We start from the raw sequence: 26,601 nt of genomic DNA on the forward strand, positions 1-26,601 counted from the left end.
TAGCTGGCTTGAAATAATTAATGTTAATTCAATGCTTATTTGGCTTTTATTATTATTACTCTCAAATAATTCTAATCTCTGACAGGGGCAGACAATCAATACATACCCTGACATACTGTATTCTTTGGCCTTGTGTAGAGGGTGGCTGAGATGCATGTAAAGCCGGAACAAACATCAGCTGACCTTGTTCATTTCTCATCAGTACTGTCCCAGGAGGAATTTGCACACCAGGTGGCAGTGTAATTGTATTCTAAAAAAGTAAATAGGAAATCTTAATTTATTAGTTTAAGGTCGGATTAGATACAATGTATATAACATAAACTACATAACCAAATATAAAAGGAAAATTGATCTAAATCATATAAATCATTAATGTTGCAATTGCCAAATTTCTGCAGGGTTTCTATGAATGCATTAAAAACCTAACAGTATATTCTTTGTACGAAAATAAGGTATAATTACTCTTGCTTCAATGCCATTAATTCAGCCTCAATTATTATATGTATTATTTAAAATGCAAAAAACCATGCTTGGTCTTTGTATCAAGTATTGAAACCTATCATTAGGACTAATTTTAGCACTCACTGGTCAACATGGTCAAGGGTCCTGAAATCTTCTATTCTGAATGTAAAGTACTCCATGTTTCTTTTCAACATTACTAACATATATAAAGTGTCATTTTATTCATTATCATTTAATGTAAAAATAAGGAGATGTATTATGATTGCCTATGTCAGAGACAACCATCCACAGAGTTCAAATGAAGTAGATGTAAACAATTCTAGGCCACTAACTTGGCACTATACAGCCTTCAACACTGTTTAAGGATTATGAAGACTTTTGTTGTTTCAATGATACATATATGGGAATTTAATAAAATCCACAGTACTTCTATTACTCTATTTAACAATTTGGTACTTAATTAGTGGAGGATAAACTGTGTGCTGTTCTACCAATGATTTCCTCAAAACAAGTTTTAAACATAAGATTTTAGTTAAAAACAATTACAAATATGGACCTATATGTATTCAAGTACACTTTTGGGTGCATTCTACATTTTTTACTTAGGATATTTTTTTGGAATTGTAAAGGTTGCTTAGGACTTTTTGTTAATAATAATTATAACCAATAGCAAAAGTGAGTAAACTATGTTTGAGAGCTGTTATAATGAAAATCTCTGTTATAAAGCATTTGGATGTTCTGTATGAACTTGGGCTTGATTAGCCACAATGTCCTTATTTACCATTAAATGCAATAAAACAATATTTTGTTGTGCTGTGAAAGACATTTGAAAATGGCCTATCTCTTTATATTCAGTATCTTTGATGTTTCGTTAGCATTGAAGGCTTACCATGCTTGCAGTTTAGGTATTAAAAAAACAATTTTAATCATTACAAAACCTAAATGTACATCAACTTAAATTTTACAACTACATGTATAAAAGGCAGTTTTTTTCATGTTTCTTTTTAATTTTATCCTCTAGCACAGTCATTTAAATTGAATTCAAGACAGATTCTTGCATATATATATCCCTTATAAAAATGGCTTAACACTACCTACAGCAAGAGATATCTAATTAAATGACAGGCACCTTACTATGCACAAAATATGATCAAAATGGAGGAAACTTTCATTCATTCATTTGTTGTTTTTTTAATATTGAGGCCATTGAAAATTGAATGTAGGTTTCACCTAACATTAAATTTTTTTAACAGGGTCGGCAGGCAGGAAAAAACTTTTTTATTTTTTAGTTTATTTTTTAGGGTGAAAAATTAAACGAGGCACATACAGTCTACAGATAACTTTATCTAAAACCACTGACAAGAAATTCTTCAAAACAAATTTTGTTTGACATTATATCTTGACCTATATTGTGATATTTATATTAAATTAAAGCTATTTTAAACTTTAAGAATGATAAATTACACGTCTTTAAAGAAAAATTATCTGACAATTAATGCATTCTTAATAATTGTCTTAAAACATAGCCTTGCTCTTTTTTTAATGTTTAAAGAAAAAGAAATGACTAGACCCTGCAAGGTGAGGGGAAACCAGCAATCTTTTTTGCATGGCCTTAGAAAACTGTACAGGTGTTATCTCCCTTTGATCTGCATAGTTGTACAGCTTTAGACCCTCCTATTCTATTTTCCATGATAATGTTATAGCTTTATATATATTCATGTATAAATAATAAATAAATTGTACATTTTTGTTTTTAGAATTTGCCCATCTAGAGATACATGTAGTTATGGTGATAGCTTTACTATAGCCTCATTATTTTATGTGTACTTCAAATTGTAAAATAAAGATGTACATGTACATGATGTATATTTCTGTGGCTTGAGCATGAATAATTGTTTGTGCCCTTAAACATGTTAAACTGATAAAAGGGAGTTACCTTATACATTTGTATGAAATCATGGCAAAGAATGTTACAACTTACAGGAGGTCTTTTGACCACCAAACATTAATTATTGGCTATATCTTTCACAACTTTCATAGACATTTACATATTTCTCCCACAGATACATGCACGTACTCATGAATTACAGTTTCTATCAAAAAATTGTTAACTCTTCTACATGCACATATCAGATTGAAGTGAGATAGTCTAAATAAAATAAACAATGTCAGATTGTAGCAAGAGATATATAACTTACTGGTGCACCACCAGGTCTTGGAGCAATGTTTATTTGAGAGTGACGAGCTGGTGTAGCTATACGGACTGGTTGGTGTTTTCCATGAGGCACCTGTACAATTCCAGGTGGTCTATTTGAATGAGCACCAACATTAACAACTTGCATTTGTCCTGAATTTGACACATTTTGTACAATTTGTGGTCGCATTACTACATGTTGTGGCCCTGTTTTCACCGTTATAACACCTGAATGTCCTTTGATTGGAGCATTAACAATATGAACATTTGTTGCATGTGTAATATGATTTCCTGATGTATATACACTATTTTGAAGTCCTGTCACTGCTTGTATAGCTGCTGTCCTTGGTTCATTTTTCACACTTGATACAGCAATATTTTCGGTTTTGACAATATACTGAGAGCTTATTGCTGGTTCTTGTTTAACACACATATTTTGTCCAACTTGAATTTGTTGACTAGATGATACTTGAATACAATTTCCTTGTGACATTAAAGGTTTATGATCTCCTGATATTGCAACATTTTGAATAGCACTATTGTCTGGTTTGATTGCATGCTGCGAACTTGCGGAAATGGCTGGATTTGAATTTGGCGATGGAACTGGTGAATTCCTTGCATTCTGAAAACCTGGAGAGTTTGATACTGTTCTTATTATGTGAGGGGACTGAATACGATTTGATTCTGGTATTGGAGAACTTCTATTCACTGTCAAGGAGTTCACATGTGTATTAACAATATTGCTTGTTTGTGATGAGTTTATAGGATTTAATATTGAATTGATTCCAATCAACTGTGAGTCTGTTTTTGAGGAGGGAGACTGAACATTTAAATTATGAGAGTTTGTGAAGTTTTTGTGAGCTGATACAGCTTGTCCATTGGCACCTACTCCTGTAGCCGTGTTGAACACTGAAACAGTATTCTGTGGTGTTGAAGACCTTGTTGTGCCAATGTGATTGTTATTGACTGAGGCATCTGATAAAGAATTAGACACATCCTTATTGGATGGGGAAGCTAGGCGAGCTTCTAAATTGCCAACTAAGGCATTAATTGCCAGTTCATCTACAGAACTATTAAGAATATCATCAAGAGGGTTGACAGCCGCCATTTCCCTAGCAGTAAATTTTTAGACTGAAGTACGCAGGCGCAAATCACAGATTTGTGGGACACTTTTTTCAAAAGTACGCCCTCTCGTGACAGAATCAAAACATCCGCCATCTTAATATTCTGCTGATACAATATTCTGGATGAAGCAGATTAAATCCGTTGGCATCTTCCTTTGTTTGAAAGTATAGAGATTTCTTGCCATCATGAGTGGGGGGATTCCATATCTTGGTAGCAAAATAAGTCTTATTTCTAAAGCAGGAATTCGATATGAGGGTATTTTATATACCATTGATCCGAATGAATCGACAGTTGCATTAGCAAAAGGTAATATAGATAGCATTCCAGAAAATGAAATATATGCATGTTGTAAAATTAATCTCTGCAGCCAAAAATAAACGCATATTTACACTAGAAGCGACGCAATTCGTTCACGCACACAATCTAAGTGCACAAATATAACCCTAACCGAAAAGTGAATACCTAACTATAGTATAGACAAAAGCGATAGGGTTTTTTTGCACACAGAGGTTTTGAATTTACAAACGACAATGAACGAAGCCCCTCACTTTCACATTGAAAGTTAACATTGTTATATTTTCATGCTAAAATGACGTCTGAGCTTGTCACATTATTATGCAGGAAAGCATTCATGACCTATGCACATTTTGTCTACAGAAGACGCATCAGTGACATTTGAATCAAAAAAGGTTAAAAGTCAGATAAAGTATGAAATTGAAGAACATTGAAAACGCATATTTACATAAGATTTTGTCAAATACATCTTGGGTAATCTATTCCTGGGGTAGGACTAGAATTTTTATGAAGTCAAAGGACATTAAACCACTTTTATATTGCTTTGCATTTGAAAGGAAGATCAGTTGCACATACACAAAAGCTACTAAAAATATACATTTTTAAACCATTTCATGGCTTTACGTAATGGAAATAGTTTGAAAAAATGTATTGCAGAACCAATTTTAAATTACAGCAGGGTGTTATTAAATATGACCCTAAAGATGCATGGCATCGAGGAAAAAAGGCATGGTGCCATACCATGATACCACACCAAAACCTATTGGAAACACTATTGACTGTAGATATCATAAGAATATAGATATTTTTGTTATGGTGGACTAAGAACAATTTACAAAAATAAACAATCTTTGACAAGTGATTTGGAAAAGAATATGATGCAAGAAATAGGATAAAACATTAACAAACAGCAAAATAAATACTGTTTCATTGAAGTTACAAATTTATTTTTGTTAAAATCAGAATCTAACACTCACAAGTATCAGAAGAAAGAAAAATACTTTTTTATTTTTGTCTCGCCTGCGTAGTGTTTCCTGCAGCTTTTGAAAAGGGCAGGGTAACTTTTTTCTTAGAGAGCACTCTTAGCGCGATTGGCTACACTTTAAGGGTACCCTTTGTGCAGAGGACTACACTTTTAGTGCACTCTTTACATAGATATAAAGGCACTGTTATGAATAGGGATTGAAACGAATATCCTTTTGTTTCATATAAATTGGTAAAGATTGTCAAACTGCCTGATTTCAATCAATAACTCCAGTTATAAACTTTAATACCTGATCACTGAGACTGATTGTCTAAGGAAATGTTGTGAAAGTGGACTTTGCATGACCAATAGCATATGCATTGCATTGCTTTTTATTTGTACAAAAGAGGTGCCGAATACCTTTTGGATTCCACTTTTATAAGAATCAAAGCTACCTTGGCTCATAACTGAACAAATACATGTAGTTTTAGACTATTTAAGGATTTTTATAGCAAGACTTACTTAATATTCATATGCTTGTGCTATTCATTTTTTTCCATCTAATTCTGTGTTTTTTTGGAGTTTTTTTTATCTTCAAATACTGCCCACATTCAACATGATGAATATTCTGGCAAAATTATTGAAACATTGATTTTTCGTACTATTCATAACTATATCATCTTTATTCTAAACTTTAATTTTATTTAGATAACAACAATATGAAAGCCATCGTAAATTCACACCCAATCCGATGTCTTGACTGCCGAATAGTATAAATGAAATATTAACAAACATCGGATTGTTTATGTTAATTATCAGTGGTAATGTCCCATGTATCGTAAAATTATAACTCAAAGCGATCGCCTGGTTTCCTTTTAAATTGTCTACATTTTAAATGCGTAGAGGTACAAATCGATGTTGTCCCTATAAGAATCAATCAAGAACCGTATTTGTACTCTGTCGCTTCAAAACTGTTCAAACAAACAAAAAATTTATTAAAATGTCGGCCATTAAAATTTTGATTTCCTCCCAAGGGAAATAACTTTAAATGGTCTTGCATTGCTGAAAGATGAATTGCAGAACCGATATTAAATTACTGTGGGGCGTTCTAAAATACGACGAAAAAAGGGGCATGGCGCCAAATTTAATTCCTGAAAAGGGCAGGGCGTCAAGAAAACACGGCAGGGTGCCATACCACGCCAATAACTCCTATAGGAAACACTACTGCAACAAAATTCATGGAAAGTCAGTCATATGTGCTACTGACAGCGGCGGCCACAGCACCAATGGTAAAGTTTTCTGCTAATGTCAGTTTGATAAGAACTACTTTTGATGGATCAATGATATTTCCAGGGGCTGCTCTGGCTCTTAAAAATTAAACCCAGAAAAATTGCCAGCTGCTAGATTTTGTTGCCAGTTTGAAAAAGTTGAGACAGTTAAAGTCTTGATATCCTCTATCAAAAAGTAAGTCTTGATTTCTAATACCAAATTTGATGTATTGCCCTGTTATTTGATATTTCTTCTTTTTTCTGTGAAAGAAGAAACAGGTTCGCTGACAGTGTTGGTTTTTTTTACTTCGGACAAAGCGAATATTGAAAGTTTTATTTTCTCTTCCCTGTTCATAAAGTTTTTAGGAATAACCATTCTTTATTGGCAGCAATAGAATGGACTTCGGTTAGTTGCATAGCAAATTCATGCAATTTGTCGATCTGAATTATGCATGTTATGTTGCTGATATTCAAAATATGAAATTATTGGGTCACACATTAGCAATATTGGAAGAACAGGAAACCCTTAAAAATGATGATTAGCTGTTTTCCACATGTCACAATGTTAAATTCAATAAATTATTTGTCTCGTAGATGTTTTTAATTCTTTCAATTTAAAGATTTTAAACAACGTTCGGTCTGTCTGTTGTTTACTGGCACTTCCACATTGCACAATTACAAAAAAAGAATGTTATCATTCTATGAATAAATTTTTTATTGACGTGTGTAAAATAAAACAACAGAATTGTTTAAATAGGTTTTCATTATTGGTGAAATGCTTATCTTTTTTATTATAAAATTGTACTTCTGTGCATTTTACATACAGTATTTACCGCTTGCACATTATGTGAAGCTGTTTCATTGACCTCAATAGTTCCCATATATACATCAAGTAAGGCACCTGACCGTCAAAAGTGATATTAAGTTGCCCTGATGTTCACAACAGTTGCTTTCGTCATCAGCAATTTTCAATTTTACAAAGTCGAAGAAACATCAATTTTTCATTTATAAGTAAAGAAATTCAAAGACATGTAAAGACATTTCTTTAGGAAAGAGGTGAAAGCATTGACTTACAGATTGTTTTTATGTTATTTCAAACAGACAACTTTTATTGAAGTATTTTCTTTTATTTCTATACTTGTTACTATAGAGCATACATGAAACATTATGATTTTCAACACAATAATTTTGTTTCTTCATAAGAATCTGATGAAAATTGCCTTTAGTTAAATGTATAATCCATTTATTGCATTAATAGAGTCGTCTTGCTTTTCAAATCGCTTGTTGAATCTCGTTTATTTTCATAAATATTTCTTCGTCCGTCATTGAAATTTTTGTGCGAAATATGGATAGTAGGAGGTGGGATTCATTGGAAGCCCATCAGCTATTAACAAAAATCTATGTTCTTATGATAATAGCTACAGACGCATGAATGGCACAGTTGACAAGAATAATGATCCCAAAAGGGTAAAATTGTACATTTAACATGCATTAACAGTTACGGCTGGATCTCTGTGCTAATATAGCAGATTCTTCAATTTGTTGAAGGAGACTAATACCCGACAGAAATGTATATATTTCCATGTGAATGCATTGTTTCAATTTATTGATTCAAGTTGCTTAATTTTGTTAAATTTATATATCTTGAAATGAGAAACAATGAATTTCATAAACATGATCAACAGAATAGTTTTTTAATTGAATTTTAATTGATATATGATACTTCTTTTCCTTTTTGATTTAAAAAAAAATCTTTTTATTGCTAGATATTCAGTTGGTATTTTCTGACAAGAACAAAAATATAGTTGTGCAACTTTAGATGATTATTTAAGACAAACTGAAACATATGTTACTTTAATTGTATAGACAGGTATGAATTGAAAAATATAGAAAAAAAATAAATAGGATACATATGGCCCTTTATATTATAGTAAAAACCAAACATTGTAGTGCCATGAGCGAGCCAGCACTTCTCTTTCCAGTCACCACTTCTGCCTTTCAGTTTCAGAAAGAGAGTCACCACTTCTGCCTTTCAGTTTCAGAAAGAGAAGTCACTTCTCCCTATAGTTCTGAAGTACTGTGAGCCATGAACAATAATCGTATGTTCATTTGCTGTAATAAGGCAAGGATTCAGGTAAGACAGAGTAGAGCATGTGTTAGGCCTTTGATGTAGCTTGAACATTGATTATTCTTTCTTTTTTTTAACAGTTCGTTCATTTGGAACTGAAGACCGACCAACTGATCGACCTGTGGCACCAAGAGATGAAATATTTGAATATATAATATTTCGAGGCAGTGATATCAAAGACCTACATGTCTGTGAGCCACCAAAACCACAACCTCTGCAGACATCCTTACCACAAGATCCTGCTATTGTCAAAGTTTGTATCACATAGAGATTTTAAACAATTTATATAGAGAATAAAATAGACAAGTAAATATCAACATGATCAAGGAGGTTGCACTTATATTGTCTTTTTTTCTTTTCTAAGTAAAGTCAAGACAGCCCTTTCATGAAAGACTGGTAGATTTATATGGGTGTGTCAATAAATAGTATCCAACTACCAAGAATAACAAACATAATGAAATGCATTTATTTGAATTTCTTCTTAAATATGAAAAGTTATGAAACATTTAAAAACTATGAAAAAATGCACAAAATTATTTTCAAAATTGTACATCATGATGAAATAATTTTAGTTAAAATCAAATGTGTGTAATTTGGGTGGATAAGAATGCCAAATATTAATGGAGATTTAAATCCTGTTACTATAGCCACAGAATACTTCACAGTAGTCAATCTTTCTAACTTGGCTTTCACTATCAGTAAAGAAATACATCTTCATTGAAATTTATTTTATTAACAATGAAGCAGTAAGGTTTGATATTTGAAATATTTTTTATTTACCTGTAATTGCTTAATCCGTAAAGGTATTTAAAAAAAAAGTCAATATTAAGTGCTGATTTTAAGCCTTCTGGTGAAGGTCTGTAATCTTCTTTCAGTCTTCTCAATCATCTTTCCAACAGCAAGCGGCAGCAAGTAACAACTATGGGAATAACCCATCATATCAACCATTTGGTGGTCAAAATATGTATAATCAGTATGGTCCTTCAGCACCACAATCTTTTGGTGGCATTCAGCAACAACAATCAGGTAAGTCCAAATAAAACTATTCCTAGTAATTATAACTCTTTTGGCCAGCATAAACAGAAAGACCCTAAACAAAAATAAAGCCATGTGCAAAAATGTCAGTGTACCATATGAAGTAGATGTCTAGAAATACACAAGTTGGGTGATATAAATGTACATTAAAATAGATTAATACATTTCACAAACTAAATAATGATATAAAACATTTAAGTAATCAAATTGTTCACTGAAATAGACATTTTATCACCTGACACGTTATAGTTTGCTCTCAACTTGGCATCCCTCATCAACCATTTACTTAAACAAAAATCTCTGGAACAACTGGGCCAAAGGTAACTTGGCAAAATCATCATTGGGATATTTAGTTTGAAATATGTGTCTAATGACCTCACCTGCTAACCAACATGGCTAAAAATAGACCAAAGGAGTAACAAGTTTGGTAATTACTTTGAAAACCACTTTTGATAGAAAAAAATCTATGAGCAGAATGTTGGGATCTACCTACTGGTAACATCAATTAAAGAAGTTTTTGCCCATAAATGATTTTTTTACCAACTTTTTGCATTTTTGCCTATCTCAAAAAGTATAATAGATAGCGGAAAATTTAAAAAATGATCTGCAAGACAAGATCTAGAAATAAGCCAATGTGGCCAAATTGTCAGTCAACTCTTTATTGGAGTTGTTGCCCTTTAATGATGATTTTTAACCAATTTTTTGAGGGTTTTTGTCTATTACTTGAAAACTATTATAGATGGATTGAAACTCTAAATAGCAAAATACAATCAGTAAGGTGAGATCTACAAATAAGTCCACATTGTGCAAAGGAAATTTTTGTCAAATTGTTTTTGGCTTCTATGGAAGGGAATGGTCCTAGGCTGAGAAAGTAATTTCAGCAGCACGGTCTATGGAAGTGTAAACCAAAGAAAAAAAATCTAATGGACCAATCACATTCAAATCACACTCAACATATTTGTAGATATGCAAATGCTATATGAATTATTATGATTTCTAGATAGAATTTGCCACCAATAGTCTACGCTTACAATTTCCATGTTCTTTTGTCTAGACTGTGGTCTTGTGTTCCATGGCCCCAGCAAGACCCAAAAAGGCTGTAGGGTATCAGAGCAATTTCATGCTATATATTTATTCTATTATGTATAACAGAGTTAAATTAAAGATCTATAGTTTTATTGTCTCGCCTTGGCAGAGTCAAAAAGCGAGACATACATGTAGGTATGCTGTTTCGGACAGCCGCGGCGTCAACAATGTATTAGTTTGTGATTAGGTCTAGTTCATGGTGAACTACTAGTGGTAGGTCAATGATATTTGGTATGCAGTTGTATTAGCATTGGCACATATCATTACCATGAAGATTATTTGGCCCGCCCCCTCAGTCAAGGTCTATTGACTTTGAAACTTTGCTTAGTTTACATGTATTAGTTTGTGATTAGGTCAGTTTATGGGGAACCACTAGTGGTAGGTCAGTGATATTTGGTATGCAGTTGTATAAGCATTGGCACATCTCATTACCATGGAGATTATTTGGCCCCGCCCCCTCATGCATGGTCTATTGACTTTGAAACTTTTGCTTAGTTTTCATGTATTAGTTTGTGATTAGGTCAGTTTAAGATGAACCACTAATGTAAAGTCAATGATATTTGGTATGCAAATGTATTGGCATTTGCAAGTTTCATTTCCATGGAGATTATATAACCCAACCCCCTAATTATGGTTCATTGACTTTGAAACTTTTACATAGTTTACAAGTTAATGTTTGTGTTTAGGTTTGTTTAAAGGGAACAACTTACGAAAAGACATTGGTATTTGGTTTGCAGTTGTATTAACATTGGCACATCTCATTTCCATGGAGATTATTTAGCCCTGTACTTTCAGTCATGGTTCATTGACTTTGAATATTTGCATAACTTACATGTTAAAGTATTGCTATTTTAATTTCAACATTTGCATTATCAAAATAACAAATAGGCGAGACATATCTCTGTGTTAACAGTTTATGTGTTTATTAGTATCTTTTTATATATTAACTGTGAATAAAATTCTCTATCCTACAGGCATGATAGATCATAGATGTAACAGATTTCATTATAATCTATCTAAATCCAATATATTTATTGTTTAAACCATAATCCTTAACCTGATAAATATTCTGTATGTGTGTTATCTGTAAGTTCACATGGGTCCATAGAAGACTATTATAGTATTGTGTATTTTTGTTAGGTTCACGTGGGCCCTCTCCCACATTTAACCGTATATCACCCACTATGGATCAGGGTATACAAGTGGGGATGAGAGGAGCACCTCCGGCCAGAAGACCCAGTGGTGGGTACTAATCATGAATCCATAACCCAACATCTTCACTAATATCCATCAAATTATTGTCATTTAGACATAATGATTATAGTTACTGCTATGGAAAAATTAAAATTTGTTAAAAACATCAAATTAGTCATCAGATTTTTTATGTGAAAATATTACATATATTGTTAGAAATTGAAGTTTCCCTCAGCATTGAAGCTATAGACAATAAATTTGATCAGCAGTATTTATAGTTGTTAAACTATGTGACTTTCATCATTTACACTGCCAGCATGGCCTTCATCCTAAACCTTAATCTACATGATTCCCAAGTTGTTTACCTGCATGGGGCAGTCTTCATTGTATAACACAGAGCTTTATCATCATGGACATTGCATAAAAGTATAAAAATCTGCTAGTGCTTGCTGAATAATATACAGATGACTCAAAACATCAAGCCGTTCTCAGTTTTTTTTTTTACCATATTTTAATACTCTTCTTTGCAGCTATCAACCTTGCATTGCATATTTCACTGAATTGATCTGTAAAAACTTAAACAAATAGGCCAAATAAAAATTTATATGTGTGGTTCAGGTTTCCCAACAGACATTACTTTTAACCCCAGACCCTAGCACTTTTTCCCCTTTTTCTTCTGATAAAAATTAGAAGTGTTTATTGGTATATGAAAGATGTAACTTCAGAAAACATTGGTTAAAATGATCCCTAGATTTAGATGATGTTCCACATAACCATCATGGCCTAGTTTCTCCCAAGTTTAATATTTAATTGCAATCTTTTCTATAAATACTATATAAATGCTCGACTGTACCTTAAATTGAATACCTTTTTCCAAATTAAATGAATAATAATAATCTTGCAAACACATCCATGATCACATGTTAAATTTTGTATTATCTTTTGTTGACCATCAAGTGTTTATTGACGGGAAAATAGGGATAAACCCTTATTACCAACAAACTTTGGTTCTGGTTTATATTTTGATACAGTGAATAATTTCATCCAGAAAACACCAGAGATCATGGAGATAAGAGTGCCATTAAATTCATTTACATGACGTGTATGAGAAATATTACTATCTTGGGGAAAAGAGTGAAACAAGTATCATTTAGAAGCATACACTTACATGTATCATAAGTGAGTATCACCTTCCAACAAAAAAATCCCTACTATACCCTATTTTTTATTTGAATGAAACTGTAACCACACATATATTTTTATTTGGCTAAGATAAATAAAATTGCTGTTTTTTGTCAGACAGACATGTGTGCTGTATCCAGTGTCTGTGACATGTACATCAATTGTTAAAGTTGTTGATTACATGTAAATTTATGTAGCTTTCACAGGCAAGGCATTAATCTGTGTTGACAGTTTTTCTTGTGAATTTTTTTGGTAAAGATTGAAATGTATTTTTTTTAATGATTGAAATTTATTTCAGAAATATTCATGAACTCTGTGTAGTGTTGTTTTTGTAATGATTTTTTTTCCTTATTAACTTTGGCACAAGATAATGTATATGATTTATTTAAAGTTTCTTTTTCACCAAAATGCAGCAGTCTTGTGAAGATAAGTTCAGGCTTCAAGATCAGTATACTGTTTGGTTATTTGGGTCCCATTCACAAGTTACAACAAGTTCTGGTCAGAATAACTAAGGCTTCATTTAACTCTACAGGGTCACGAGGTCCTACACCGCCACAGCAACCCAATAGGAAGTCCCCAACATTAGACCAAAGTACACAGATGCCTAGTGGAAGTCCAGAGAAACAATTACAGTCCGGCCAACAATCTCATAATAGAACTGATTTTAGGCGACCTCCACCACAGAGACCTCAACAGCAACAACAACAACATCAACAACAACAACAGTCATACTCAAGAGGTCGTGGAAGCAGTCGAGGGAGAGGAGGATTTGAAAGGGGAGGATATGAAAGAGGCGGTATGATCATAGAATAAAAAAATATTAAAAGATTTCAAGCTTATGACAGTCTTCACGATGAACTGCTAAATCTACAGGCCCGGAGCTCAATTTTTGAAAATTTTTAGTTAGATTCTGTTGGCTTGTAGATATGATTTTTACAGGCCCGAGAGCAATATTACAAGCCTGGGCTGCCTGGGCTGCCACTCAGCGTGAAGACTGTTATGATTGTCAGCAGAAAGAAGATAGACTCATAATAGATACCAGGATTAAAATTTTGTACGCAGACACACGTTTCGTCTACAAAAGACTCATCAGTGGCACACTAAAATTTTGAAAGGCCAAATAAAGTACAATGTTGGAGCATTGAGGAAACCTTTAATATATTTAGGAAGCTCAAGATCAGTTGATTCTTCCTTTCATGGGGCTTTTGAATTCATTTCAGTAAAGATAATCTATTCAGTTAATTTTCCTTTTAATTGATTTAAAGCTTTGGATTAAACTATTGTGACACTTATTATCAGTTCAAATATTCAAGTAAACAACAGTAAACCATGTTAATGTTTTTAGGAGGAAATAGAGGAGCTCACAGGGGAGGACCTAGAGGAGGTAGTGCTAGAGGTGGTGCACCTAGGGGTAGAGGAGGAAGGCATGGAGATCCACTTAAATTTGAAGAAGAATTTGATTTTGAAACTGCTAATGCACAGTTTGACAAAGAAGAAATAGAAAGAGAATTAAAAGAAAAACTTGTGATAGGTATGTGATTTCTGAAGATGTTGATTTTGCACTTTCAATGTAGTACTTTCTGACAGTTGTCCCAAATAAGATGTCTTAGCGTCCTTGGTAAAGTGTGATTTCAAAAATTTGTTCTATCAAAGTTGTACAACCACCTCAATGGAAGGGTGCACACATCAAGTGCATGAACTCATGGTTTTGATCCCTGGCAGAAGGTATGGACTTAGTATTTAGTATTAGGACTTGCAGAAAAATGAACTTAATTCAGATCCCATGCTTTATTTGCATAACTACTATAGCACTTTATCATGTATATTAATTTGCGAGTCTGAAGCTCTTTTCTGAATTTACCTTCATCAGGTCATGATCAGGAATGCTGAAACCCAACAATAAGATGATATTATTGTTAAATTTTCCTTGGCCTTTAACATTTCAATCCATAAATCAGTACTTATGTAAAAATAAGGAGATAGAGGTATGATTGCCAATGAGACAACTATCCACCAAAGTTCAAATAAAGTGGATGTAAGCAATTATAGCAACCGTACAGCCTTCAACAATGAGAAAAACCCATACCGTATAGTCGGCTTTAAAAGGCCCAGACATGAAAAATATGAAACAATTCAATTGAGAAAACTAACGGCCTAATTTATAACAAAACAATTAACAAAAGAAAAATATGACAGACATGTACCAACGACAACCACTGAACTACAGGCTCCTGACTTAGTGACAGGCACATAAAGAGTGGCGGGGTTAAACATGTGAGCTAAACCCTCCCCTAACCTGGGACACTGGTGTAACAGCACAACATAAGAACAAACAATAAAAATCAGTTGAAAAAGGCTGAACTCATCTATGTATGGTAGAATTGTTGGCTGAACTCATCTATGTATGGTAGAATTATTGGCTTAACTCATCTATGTATGGTAGAATTATTGGCTTAACTCATCTATGTATGGTAGAATTATTGGCTTAGGCCGAGAAAAAAAAAATCTGTTTCCGGTAACCCGATCGACCCTGTTTTTTTAGCCCTGACCCTAATTTTTTTATTGGATCTTCAAAAAAAAAAGGTATCAACCGACCCTGTTTTTGACACAGGGTTCTGTTAATCGACATTATCATTTATCTAACTTGCTTCTACTGGCACAGAAAGCCAGTAAAACATTTTATTTATGTCAAAAGGTATTCAAAATAGGTTAAAATCCAAGAAATTTGCACAGCAGGTGCTTCAAAAACATTGCAAATGGCCGCACTTCTGGTATTTGAAACTAATTACGGACCCGGACTAGGAAAAACCATGATAATTTTCCGGATTTCGTTTACTTACCGACCCTATTTTTTCAAAATGATGTTACCGGAAACACAGATTATTTTTTTTTAGGCCTTAACTCATCTATGTATGGTAGAATTATTGAAATGATATAAAAATTATATTGTAGGTGATAAAACAGTGAATGGTGATAAAGATAGTGTAGAGAATGGAGGGGATGAAGGAGAAGAAGACCCAGAAATTACATACGATAAAAACAAATCATTCTTTGATAATATTAGTTGTGAAGCGACAGAGAGAGCCAAAGGGTAAAACAATCAACTTTTATACTTTTTTAATTGGTGGCTACAAAACATCCAGTTACAATTATTGCATGACATTTTTGTCTTGTCTGCAACAAAAGTCACAGAATGCAATACATAGGGATATGAATTGGGAGGGGAACTCTGTAAACTTAAGTATAAATCTTTATGTTTCAGAATGTAGACTTGGATGTTTTGTACATTGTTTACAGATGTCTTCTGTTACAAACTTTCTGTCTCGCTATGTCCATTATCTTTGACCTCATTTTCATGGTTCCGCCACTGCTGAAAAACTTTTTATTGCATGAACATCTCAATCAAGGTTACAAAGGGTATTAAGGGTAAGGAATTTTGGTCACAACACCTGGAAACAGATATTTAAGTCTCCCAAACGAAGTTTGGGAAGACTTATTGTTTTTGCTCAGTTCTTATTATTATTATTATTCTTCTTCTTCTTCTTCTTCTTCTTCTTCTTCTTCTTCTTCTTCTTCCGCCGCTTTTAAATTTGAACTTGTCCGCACCCGTTCTCCAAAACCGCTTGTCAGATTAACTTAGGGTTTCACAATATGTTAGACTAACATGTCTAGTGGTGCAATCAGGGTTTTGTTTGTGCAATGGGGTTTATAAAGGGGTACTTTGAGGGGCAAAAAGAAAAGAGGGTTTTACTATAGAACCCTATGGGATTTTATTTTTTGAAATTTTCAAATGATTATAAATTGAAAACCGTTTGTGATAGACACAATCTTTTTAATTGAAAATGTTCTAAATGATAAAGCCCATTAAATGAAATACAGGGTTAGTCCCCAGGGGCCACCCCCACCCCCTGCCATTTAAGAAAGTTCTAATACCTTGTAAGTGGTCAAGATCCCCACCCCTAAACCATATATATTTTAGTTTGTTATGCTAAGATGGTTTGAATGATATACAGGGTTAGTCCCCTGGGGTCATCCCGACCCCCTGCCATTTAAGAAAGTTCTAATATCTTGTAAATGGTCAAGATCCCCACCCCTAAACCATATATATTTTGGTTTGTCATGATAAAGCACATCAAATGAAATACAGGGTTAGTCCCCAGGGGTCACCCCCACCCCCTGCCATTTAAGAAAGTTCTAATATCTTCTAAGTGGTCAAGATCCCCACCCCTAAACCATATATATTCTGGTTTGTCATGCTAAGATGGTTTGAATGATATACAGGGTTAGTCCCCAGGGGTCATCCCGACCCCCTGCCATTTGAGAAAGTTCTAATATCTTGTAAATGGTCCAGATCCCCACCCCTAAACCATATATATTCTGGTTTGTCATGATAAAGCACATCAAATGAAATAAAGGGTTAGTCCCCAGGGGTCACCCCCACCCCCTGCCATTTAAGAAAGTTCTAATATCTTCTAAGTGGTCAAGATCCCCACCCCTAAACCATATATATTCTGGTTTGTCATGCTAAGATGGTTTGAATGATATACAGGGTTAGTCCCCAGGGGTCATCCCTACCCCCTGCCATTTGAGAAAGTTCTAATATCTTGTAAATGGTCGAGATCCCCACCCCTAAACCATATATATTCTGGTTTGTCATGATAAAGCACATCAAATGTAATACAGGGTTAGTCCCCAGGGGTCACCCCCACCCCCTGCCATTTAAGAAAGTTCTAATATCTTCTAAGTGGTCAAGATCCCCACCCCTAAACCATATATATTCTGGTTTGTCATGCTAAGATGGTTTGAATGATATACAGGGTTAGTCCCCAGGGGTCATCCCGACCCCCTGCCATTTGAGAAAGTTCTAATATCTTGTAAATGGTCGAGATCCCCACCCCTAAACCATATATATTCTAGTTTGTCATGATAAAGCACATCAAATGAAATACAGGGTTAGTCCCCAGGGGTCACTCCCACCCCCTGCCATTTCAGAAAGTTCTAATATCTTGTAAGTGGTCAAGATCCCCACCCCTAAACCATATATATTCCTATTTGTCATGCTAAGATGGTTTGAATGATATACAGGGTTAGTCCCCAGGGGTCATCCCCACCCCCTGCCATTTAAGAAAGTTCTAATATCTTGTAAATGGTCGAGATCCCCACCCCTAAACCATACATATTCTGGTTTGTCATGATAAAGCACATCAAATGAAATACAGGGTTAGTCCCCAGGGGTCACCCCCACCCCCTGCCATTTAAGAAAGTTCTAATATCTTCTAAGTGGTCAAGATCCCCAATCCTAAACCATATATATTCTGGTTTGTCATGCGAAGATGGTTTGAATGATAAACAGGGTTAGTCCCCAGGGGTCATCCCGACCCCCTGCCATTTGAGAAAGTTCTAATATCTTGTAAATGGTTGAGATCCCCACCCCTAAACCATATATATTCCTATTTGTCATGTCTCGAACATTTGAATGACGTATACGGTCAGTCCCCAGGGGTTCCTCCCCACCCCCAATGTTCTAGTATTTTGTAAATGGTCGAGATCCCCACCCCTAAACCATATATATTCTGGTTTGTCATGCCAAGATGATTTGAATGATATACAAGGTTAGTCCCCAGGCATCACTAATGCATATAACTTTACTGGACCAAACTAATTTTCACTGGACGTTGCCTAATGTCAGGCGACCCTGGGAATTACGAATTATGGGAGCTTCGTTTGGGAGACTTCGTAACAGCATCCTGTTACAATCATTTCTTGTTTATTGTTCGTTTCTTTTAATTGACAGTACTGTGTTCTAGCTAGAAAATGAGCACTGAGGGAGAAAATCATATTTTATTATTTTTTTCACTTTGCACTTTAATGACTTGACTGTTTATTCTACAGCAGTTGGTTTGAATTTCTGACCAGTTGGACAGTTTTACTTCATCAAACAAATTGCAATTTGGTCAGAATTTTCATTGAACTGCCATATGTGGAAAGCACACTTTACAATCAGGTTATTGTAAGCCTATGAAATATTCTATATTTGATGAGTTGTATTTTTTTAATCAGCAGGATGTTTATAATATTGTGTGCTATATATGTGTCTGGCATACTGAAGACAAGAGGATCTAGTAAAGGTTTCTAATTGACCAACCTTAGTTTTCACATTTTTGAACATTATGTTGGCAGACTTATATATCAAACACTATACAGATGTACATGTAGTTTGTAAATCGTAGGAAAATATCCTTATAAAATGAATGTTGCTTAAATTTATTAATTTTTTCAGAAGAACAACAAGAACAAGTTGGAAAGAAGAGCGGAAGTTGAATGTTGAGACATTTGGAATGCAAGACCGAAGAAATTTTGCCAGCAGGGGTTATGGGGGTTACCGTGGTTACAACAGAGGATACAACCGAGGTTATTACAATGACAGGGGATCACGAGGATACTCGAGGGGAGGAGGATTCAGAGGTAAGAAATTTGAATGTAAAAGTACTTTCATTTTCCTTTTTTTGTGCCATGGGAAAAGTGGTCGAGACAAAAATGTACAATTTTAGAAATTCAACAACTTTGATACAGTGAATGTTTATTCGTAATGTTCAGTTGTTATTTAAGAAAATTATGAACTACTTGTGCTTACAAGGATCTGAAAACACTGTTCTATCTTCTGTTAAAAATACTTTTAAGGATCCTGTGGTTTTATCGGAATAACCCACACTTTCAAAAATTTGAAGGCTGAAATTTCCTTGGCTAATTTAATAATTACCAGAACAGAAAGAAGATATATAAAATTGACATCAAGATATTGAAAATTTAAGGAAGTCACAGGAAAAGGGATAAATAAAAAAACATGAAAACTTGAATTTTTTTTTTTATATGGTATTGCATGTAGTATTTATATATTGTTTGTGATTTATGAGATGTTTGGCTGTACATAAAACATTTTTAATGAAATCTTGGGGCCCGATGATATCAAGAGATTTTGTCCAGTTGTTATTCTGTGGAATTAAAGTACACAATCTGCTTCCTCTCCAAAATTATGAAATCTTCTACTGTGGAGATAGGATAAGGTGGGAGTCAACTGTATCAATAATTCTTATTGGTTTTAAGGACAGGAGCAGCATGAACACCAAAGTATTGATTGGTTGATGTCATAGAAATATTAGAAAAAGTGAAGAGAATTATGTTTTTAAAATTTTATAGGACAGACTCGTCCACCACGAGGAGGAGGTTATGGTGGTGGAAACAGAAATCGTAGTCAAGGATGGGTGGATTATAATTATGATTATGAAGCAGCAGGATTAGACAAACGCCAGGGCTCAGCTAATAGAGTGAGTAATAGTTCAAGTGATTTGTAATATGCTCATTGATCTGCTCTCTAATCAAATAGACTCCACAAAATATACTTATAAAAATAAACAAGTTCATACTAGTTTCCTTTTAAGCAATATAACATGTAATGTCAAAATAAATATTTTGTACAGAACCTCTGTACAGATAGTGACAATCTATACAAACTCTCATAAAAAATCATATCTGAAGCGAAGGACTTAGCTAATGTCCAATCAAATTGAGCAGACCAAAACACTACAAATAAATGGACATATCTAACATGTTTCAGGGGTTACAGAACACCTAAGGGGGTTAACTCTAAAAATCAGCTGAACGTTTTAATCACACTATAAGTTATAACTTGAGAGATATCAAGCTTCTTAATGATCAATATTAGTGTTTTCAAACTGCTATGTGTCCAATTTAATTGTGTGGTTCAAATTTATTGAAATCTATATTTTTGAAAATAAATATTTTGTCCAAATTTTATGAAATTAAACGAGCCAAATCTAATTCGGAAGTGTTGGGTACCCCCTTAATTTTCTATTCAGTAGCTTAAGACAACAAAAATTTCACATATATTTCAATATTTTAACCTATTGGTATCTAATAAAACTAGATATAGCTAGAAATTCTCAGGTATTACACTGTATACTGAAAAAAAAAACACGAGATTAAAATAAAATTTTATTTTCATGAGGATATGGAAATAATTAATGGTTTTAATTTTTTCAGCAAAGACAGACAACAACAGCAGAATCGTAGAAATAGTGGAATACTTTGTGATAAGATGTATGCAAGATGATGGAGTCTGGCAGCTTTTCGTTATAAACTCCTTAAGATGCATGCGCCATCACCCATTAACTGACTTCATTTCACACTCTGAAGAAGCTACTTTAGTAAGAGTTGCGAAAGATGTCTAAGGATTTTAAGTGTTTACAATTGTGTATTTATGGAACAAAAGTTCAGCAAAAATGAACATAGATGAATTCTCCAGTATTCAGTTGGACAATCAGATGCTGAATAAAACCTTGAAAATTATCTCATTTTGTTTTTGTTAAGAAAAATGCCATGTTATGCTTTACTAAACATAGCATAAATTGAAAAAAGAAATTATGTGCAACATATTTTTCTTGCAGTGTGAAAACAATAGTGTAACAAAACCTAACAACAATAAATATGTATGACATTCTCTTAAAATAATTAATCATTTGGTAAATTTTCATTTAAAACAATTCTGTGTCCTGTTTTACAAAGCAATCATAAAGCTAACATGTATTTCTGTGCAAGTTGTATATTATAATACATATTTTGAGAAATTCTGTGTTGGTAAATTCTGCCTCATCTTTTTCACAATTGAGCTTTATAGATGGATTTGGATATTCTCTGTTTGTCATATGGCCTATGTGTTAATACATATTTTGCTTTCAAATTTTTTTTGAGTGCTTCTGATTGACAGTAAAGAAAGCACATTGAAGCAGCAACGTCTGTGTGTATGGCTTGACCTATATGTTAGTTGCATTTGCTTTTTTAAATGGGACCGTACTTATTTGTATCTTTTTTTGTTAAAGATTTGTTAAAACATTGTAGTTATTACAAAGAATAGTGCTAGATTGGACAAACTGTACTGTACCAAAGTTTCTACAGGTTTTAATTTATTCAATCAACTTTGTACTGGGCAGTCAGTTTTACAAAATTTTAGATTGAAATAGATTAATCTGAAAGAGCTTGGACCTTAAATAGTTTTCTTTTTTTATAAAATATTCTTGATGTGTAATTTCCAAATGAATTCCAAAAGAGATTTTATACTGGATTATGGTATAAGCTCATCACAGACTTACGGTTAACTTCAAACTTTTTAATCTGTACCAATTACTCTTTACTCTAATAACAAAAAACACAAGATCAATTTTGAGTATTTTTTTTGGTCAAAATTCATTAAAATAATATTGTCTTAGATTTTCATAAATTTTCCTGTAAGGTCCCTTAAAAATATGTGTGTTTACAGGCACCCTACCAAACCTATTTATTATCAGAACCCTGGGCTTTTTTAAATGAACATGATGAATGTTTGAGTTATATGTTTCGACACAGAGTTGTCATGTGTAGCCAATGGAATTGGTGAAAAAGACAAAACTCATAAGATTTTAAGTAATTTTGTTTGGATTTAAAGAAGATTGTGTTTTTTAATAAGTTCATTAGAAAATTATTCTTTCTAAACTAGATTTCTATCTTAAACTGTGGTAATTGTTGTATTTTGTTATTGTGTGATGATTGTGTTCCCTGAACAAAATGAAATATAAATATTCAAATAAATGAAGACTGAAAACTACATATTTTCACTATTACTGTAAACACACATTTATTATTTTTGTTGGCCTTATGATAATTGGAATCCAGATTCATTTTCAAGATACTTTTTCTGGGTTTTTAAAAAGTTTCTCTTGTCCATTTGGTTGTATGAAAAAGTAGTGATTATGAAAATTGACTTGAGCATCCTGTGGTAAGAGTTTACTCACATGAACCATGGGGTGAGATTCACGTGTTTATTTTTGCTCTGCATACTTCCTCACCTTGATACTTGACAGGTTTCTGTTTGCCCTAGTAATTCACACATTTTTGTATTTTTTACATGTATTTATTTGCCTTGTACACTACTAATGAATTTACGGAGTGCAAATTCTGTATGTTATTTTATATATGTTAATGTTTTTCTATTGGAGGAAGATCAACATAGGTGTAAAAAATCATATTTTTGGATCAAAAACATACAGATGAATCTTTTTATTACATTTGACAGAATTATCTCTAAGCCACTTTATATTTTCATCATTTGAAATGATATAAGAACATTTCTGGCAATTTTTTTATTACAAAAACTGCATAAGGAAATACACTTGAAGTTGTCTATCTTTTTAACAGTTCGAAAATGTATGCTTCCTAAAAATGAGTAGTCATTTGTAAATAGAAAATGAGGATAATAGGAGTAAAATGTAGTGAGGATATTTGATCTTTTCCTTGCATGCAAATATTTATAAATCTTATTTATATTGGTTGGACCTTATGGTGATATTTTAGAAAGAACATTTAATGTTTGGTGTTATAAAATTAATTTTTGCATTGATTGAAATGGGTTTTTGCCAGTTTTATCATATATGAAAATATTTTGATGTTTCCTCTCCCCAGGCCATTTGAGCTCTCTTTTCACTTGCTATAAATGTTAACCAAAGAACTTTGATATTTAATATTTTTTGTTTTATTGTCTGAGTGAGTTCTATGAATCTTCAAAAACAAATTATTGAAGTGTATCCGTCTATATTGTATACAAAATGACAATTTATATAAGTAATTTTTGAAGTTTTATAGAACTCAAATGGACTTTATACATGCACATTAATTATTTTGTTAAATCAGAGATTGGAATTTGAAATAGGAAATTCAAAACAGATAACTTGCAAGTAAAAAATTCAGTTAATTCAAGATTTTATTGCTTGCACTAACACATACCAAATGTGTTCCATGAAGTCAAATTGGAATTTTTTTTTTTTTTTTAAATGGTGCGGGTTTGAAGAAAAGTATTTCTTGACTTGGAAACTATAGCAAATTTCTATAGAAGACACTCTTATTAGAAAACGAATTTTGTAATGTCGAAATCAAAGGAAATGAGAGAGAAAAACCTACACATTTTTTACACAGCTATACTGAAAATCTGCAAATGTACTCTAGCATAACTTCCGTACTATAAAATTATATTTGTCATAATTTCAGGGATGATGGAGATACATCTAATAATAATTTGTTTGTGTGTTCATTTTGTTGCTGTACTTCAAAACCTTTTCACTGAGAACTCCCAATATGTAGAATGTTTGGATCCTTTTCATACAAATGTGATGACATTAACAGAATGAATAGGTTGAAAGTGCATTGACTAAATTATTTTTTTTGTGGTTGGTTGACCATGGAAGCCATATCAGCTATGTTCATGACCTAATTTAAATATATAAATTGTTGATTCTCAATCAAAGAATTCAAGGAACAGGGGGAAAAGGATACTTCTTTGTCGTGTCAATAAAGAATTCATGGGTGTATACTTTAGTCATTGTACTTGCAACACGTTCAACTATCACTGGCCACTAGAAAAGCCCTAGTTGTAATTTAAGAGCCAGTTTAGGCTTGAGGAACTTAATTAAAACTAATACCCTATGTTTTTAAGACTGAATACATTCAGATTACGAATTTTTACATGTCTTAGTGTAAATCTGTGAACTGGTTGACACTGTATAGTACAATTAAAGTTTTCAGAGAATAACACATATACCCTGGAGCAAATGTCTCAGAAATGTATGACTTTAAGTTAAATGGTTGTTTAAAATGGAGACATTTTTAGTGGTAATTTTGTTAGAGTTATTTTCATTATAAATGAATATTATTTCTTAACCAGTTGTATTGTTAAATTAAATTATTTCAGATCTCTATTAACACAGTACAAATATTTGTAATAGAATTGGCACAATGTATAAGTCAAAAATTTGATTTGTTGACTTGCAAATGTCAAAAATACATCTGTTAATCAGTTTTTAATTTGAACAAATTCAACTAAGTGACATGAAAAAACATTTATAGTTTAATTTAAAAAGGAGCTCATAATGAATTTCACCAGATAAGTTTTCAATTAATACTTTAGATCATCATATTTATATAGAGCGACAGTTTTGCACAATACATAACACAAATGAAAACTATTTTTCCTATTACAGAAATTTCACGTCTTTTACAAAAAGGTTCTAGTACTGAGATAATTTCAATAGACACTTTACTGTTTCATAGCTAATAGAGATTCTAGTCACAAAGAAACTGCCAGTTGTAATGTGTGGCAGCTATAGTACAGACTACAGCAAATCAAATATTCAACTAATTAAGTAATCAAAATAAGTCTTTAAGTGAGTACTGCTTTTTCTCATTAAGTATTTTCAAATAAAATACAGAAATTAAAAATGTGCAGTACAGAAAAAACCTTAGGAAAATATTATTTATTGTAGTCTTTTTAACATGTGCAAAATTGATAAATTGAGTATATTGAAAGAGTGATCTCAAGGGGTTAAGGTAATTGATTACATGAGTAATGATAACAGTTATCAGATGAGTTATACATTTTGTATAGAGGTTTTGACCTTCGTCAATGTATGAAATAAAAAAACACAAACATTTCGAATAAAAAGTGCTATAAAATTATATGGTGTTATTAATTGTAATAAACTATCTGGTAAACAATAATTTATATCCAAATTTATATTACCTGGTTTTGTTTGATATGATATGAACAGAAAAGTACATAATCATTATTGCAATAAAACTAAACAAGGACACCAAAACCAGCAACCAACTGCAAAAATAACCATAGCAATGCCAGATGTCGTGTATTTTCTAGTCTGTTTTCCTCAGTTTATGATAAACAAGGCCATCCATTTAAGTATATACACTACCTACACCTGCTCTGTTTCCACTCACTGGCCATGATTGGAGGTCATGGGTTGATCAATAAGCAAGGTAAAATGAATGTCTATAATTGTAATTAGCCATGTACAACCAAGATTCAATAATTCAAAGTGAAATGAATGTCTTGCTGAATGTTTCCTTGTGAGCAAATATAATTTATTATGAAGTGACTTGCCAGTTGGAGGGGTATTCAGGAATATGTTCCATAAAACACATTACCCTTTCCTTTAAGCTTGTAGGTGACAACCCCAAGAATTTATTACACTAATGAATTTAGTGTCATTGACATTGTTCTTCTGTAAAACATAAATATGGACATGGCCAGACAGTGACCTTTATTTGCTTTATATGTGTATTGGAATAAATTAGAAGCCTTTTAACTTTGATGAGTTTTTACATCAACTAAATTGGGACTCAGAATGACAGTTGTATCATTGGTAACCCTTCCACATTTCCTTATTTTTATTAACTTGTGAAATTGACCAAGGGGAAGAAAAAGTTTGGTTGTGATGATTGCCTAGCTGTATGAGACACCAGGATGTGTGCTTAAGTCGCACAAGTACTATTCTGACAGTGGTTGAACTAATAAAGCAAGCAGTTCCAGTCATAACAAGGATCATTATGTTAAATGCTTAGCTGTAGGGAACAGTGAAAAACCTCACCAAGCAACCCTGCCAATAGTCCGAGCCTTTGATGGTCTGATTTATTTCTCACAATCTCTTGAGAAACTGTCTACATAAATAAAACCAACCCTTGTTGAAATGGTCCTTTGGTCATATCTGCTAGTCTAACCCTAATTATTTAATGACCAGCAAAGCTGGATACATTTTTCATTTTCAATGGAAAA

At 33.0% G+C, this 26,601-nt stretch overlaps 2 protein-coding genes across 6 annotated transcripts in view; one reads left to right on the plus strand and one right to left on the minus strand.

The window, feature by feature from the left end:
* LOC127700663 (transcription initiation factor TFIID subunit 4-like) overlaps positions 1-3,770 on the minus strand; it is a 30,849-nt gene extending 27,079 nt beyond the window's left edge. The window contains exons 1-2 of the mRNA XM_052204231.1: positions 2,661-3,770; positions 107-250 (exon numbers count right to left, since the gene is read on the minus strand). Of these exons, the coding sequence (XP_052060191.1) occupies positions 107-250; positions 2,661-3,764 (1,248 nt within the window). The 5' untranslated portion in view covers positions 3,765-3,770. The remainder of the gene's footprint in view (positions 1-106; positions 251-2,660) is intronic.
* Positions 3,771-3,831: 61 nt separating this feature from the next.
* Positions 3,832-25,490, plus strand: LOC127700666 (protein LSM14 homolog A-like). Of its 5 annotated transcripts, none has more exons than XM_052204235.1 (10): positions 3,832-4,087; positions 8,516-8,688; positions 9,311-9,461; positions 11,697-11,798; positions 13,465-13,728; positions 14,278-14,463; positions 15,885-16,023; positions 19,216-19,397; positions 20,130-20,257; positions 20,994-25,490. In XM_052204235.1, exons 1-10 carry the CDS (start codon positions 3,967-3,969, stop codon positions 21,021-21,023), a joined length of 1,476 nt encoding a protein of 491 aa, XP_052060195.1. In that variant the 5' UTR covers positions 3,832-3,966; the 3' UTR covers positions 21,024-25,490. The 5 variants fall into 5 exon arrangements, with proteins under 5 accessions (XP_052060195.1, XP_052060196.1, XP_052060194.1 ...); XM_052204236.1 differs by having other exon boundaries at positions 9,335-9,461; positions 19,213-19,397; XM_052204234.1 differs by having other exon boundaries at positions 3,833-4,087; positions 19,213-19,397.
* Positions 25,491-26,601: the final 1,111 nt, after the last annotated feature.

This window comes from Mytilus californianus, unplaced genomic scaffold (assembly GCF_021869535.1).
Source record: "Mytilus californianus isolate M0D057914Y unplaced genomic scaffold, xbMytCali1.0.p SCAF_5, whole genome shotgun sequence".
Lineage (NCBI taxonomy): Eukaryota > Metazoa > Mollusca > Bivalvia > Mytilida > Mytilidae > Mytilus > Mytilus californianus.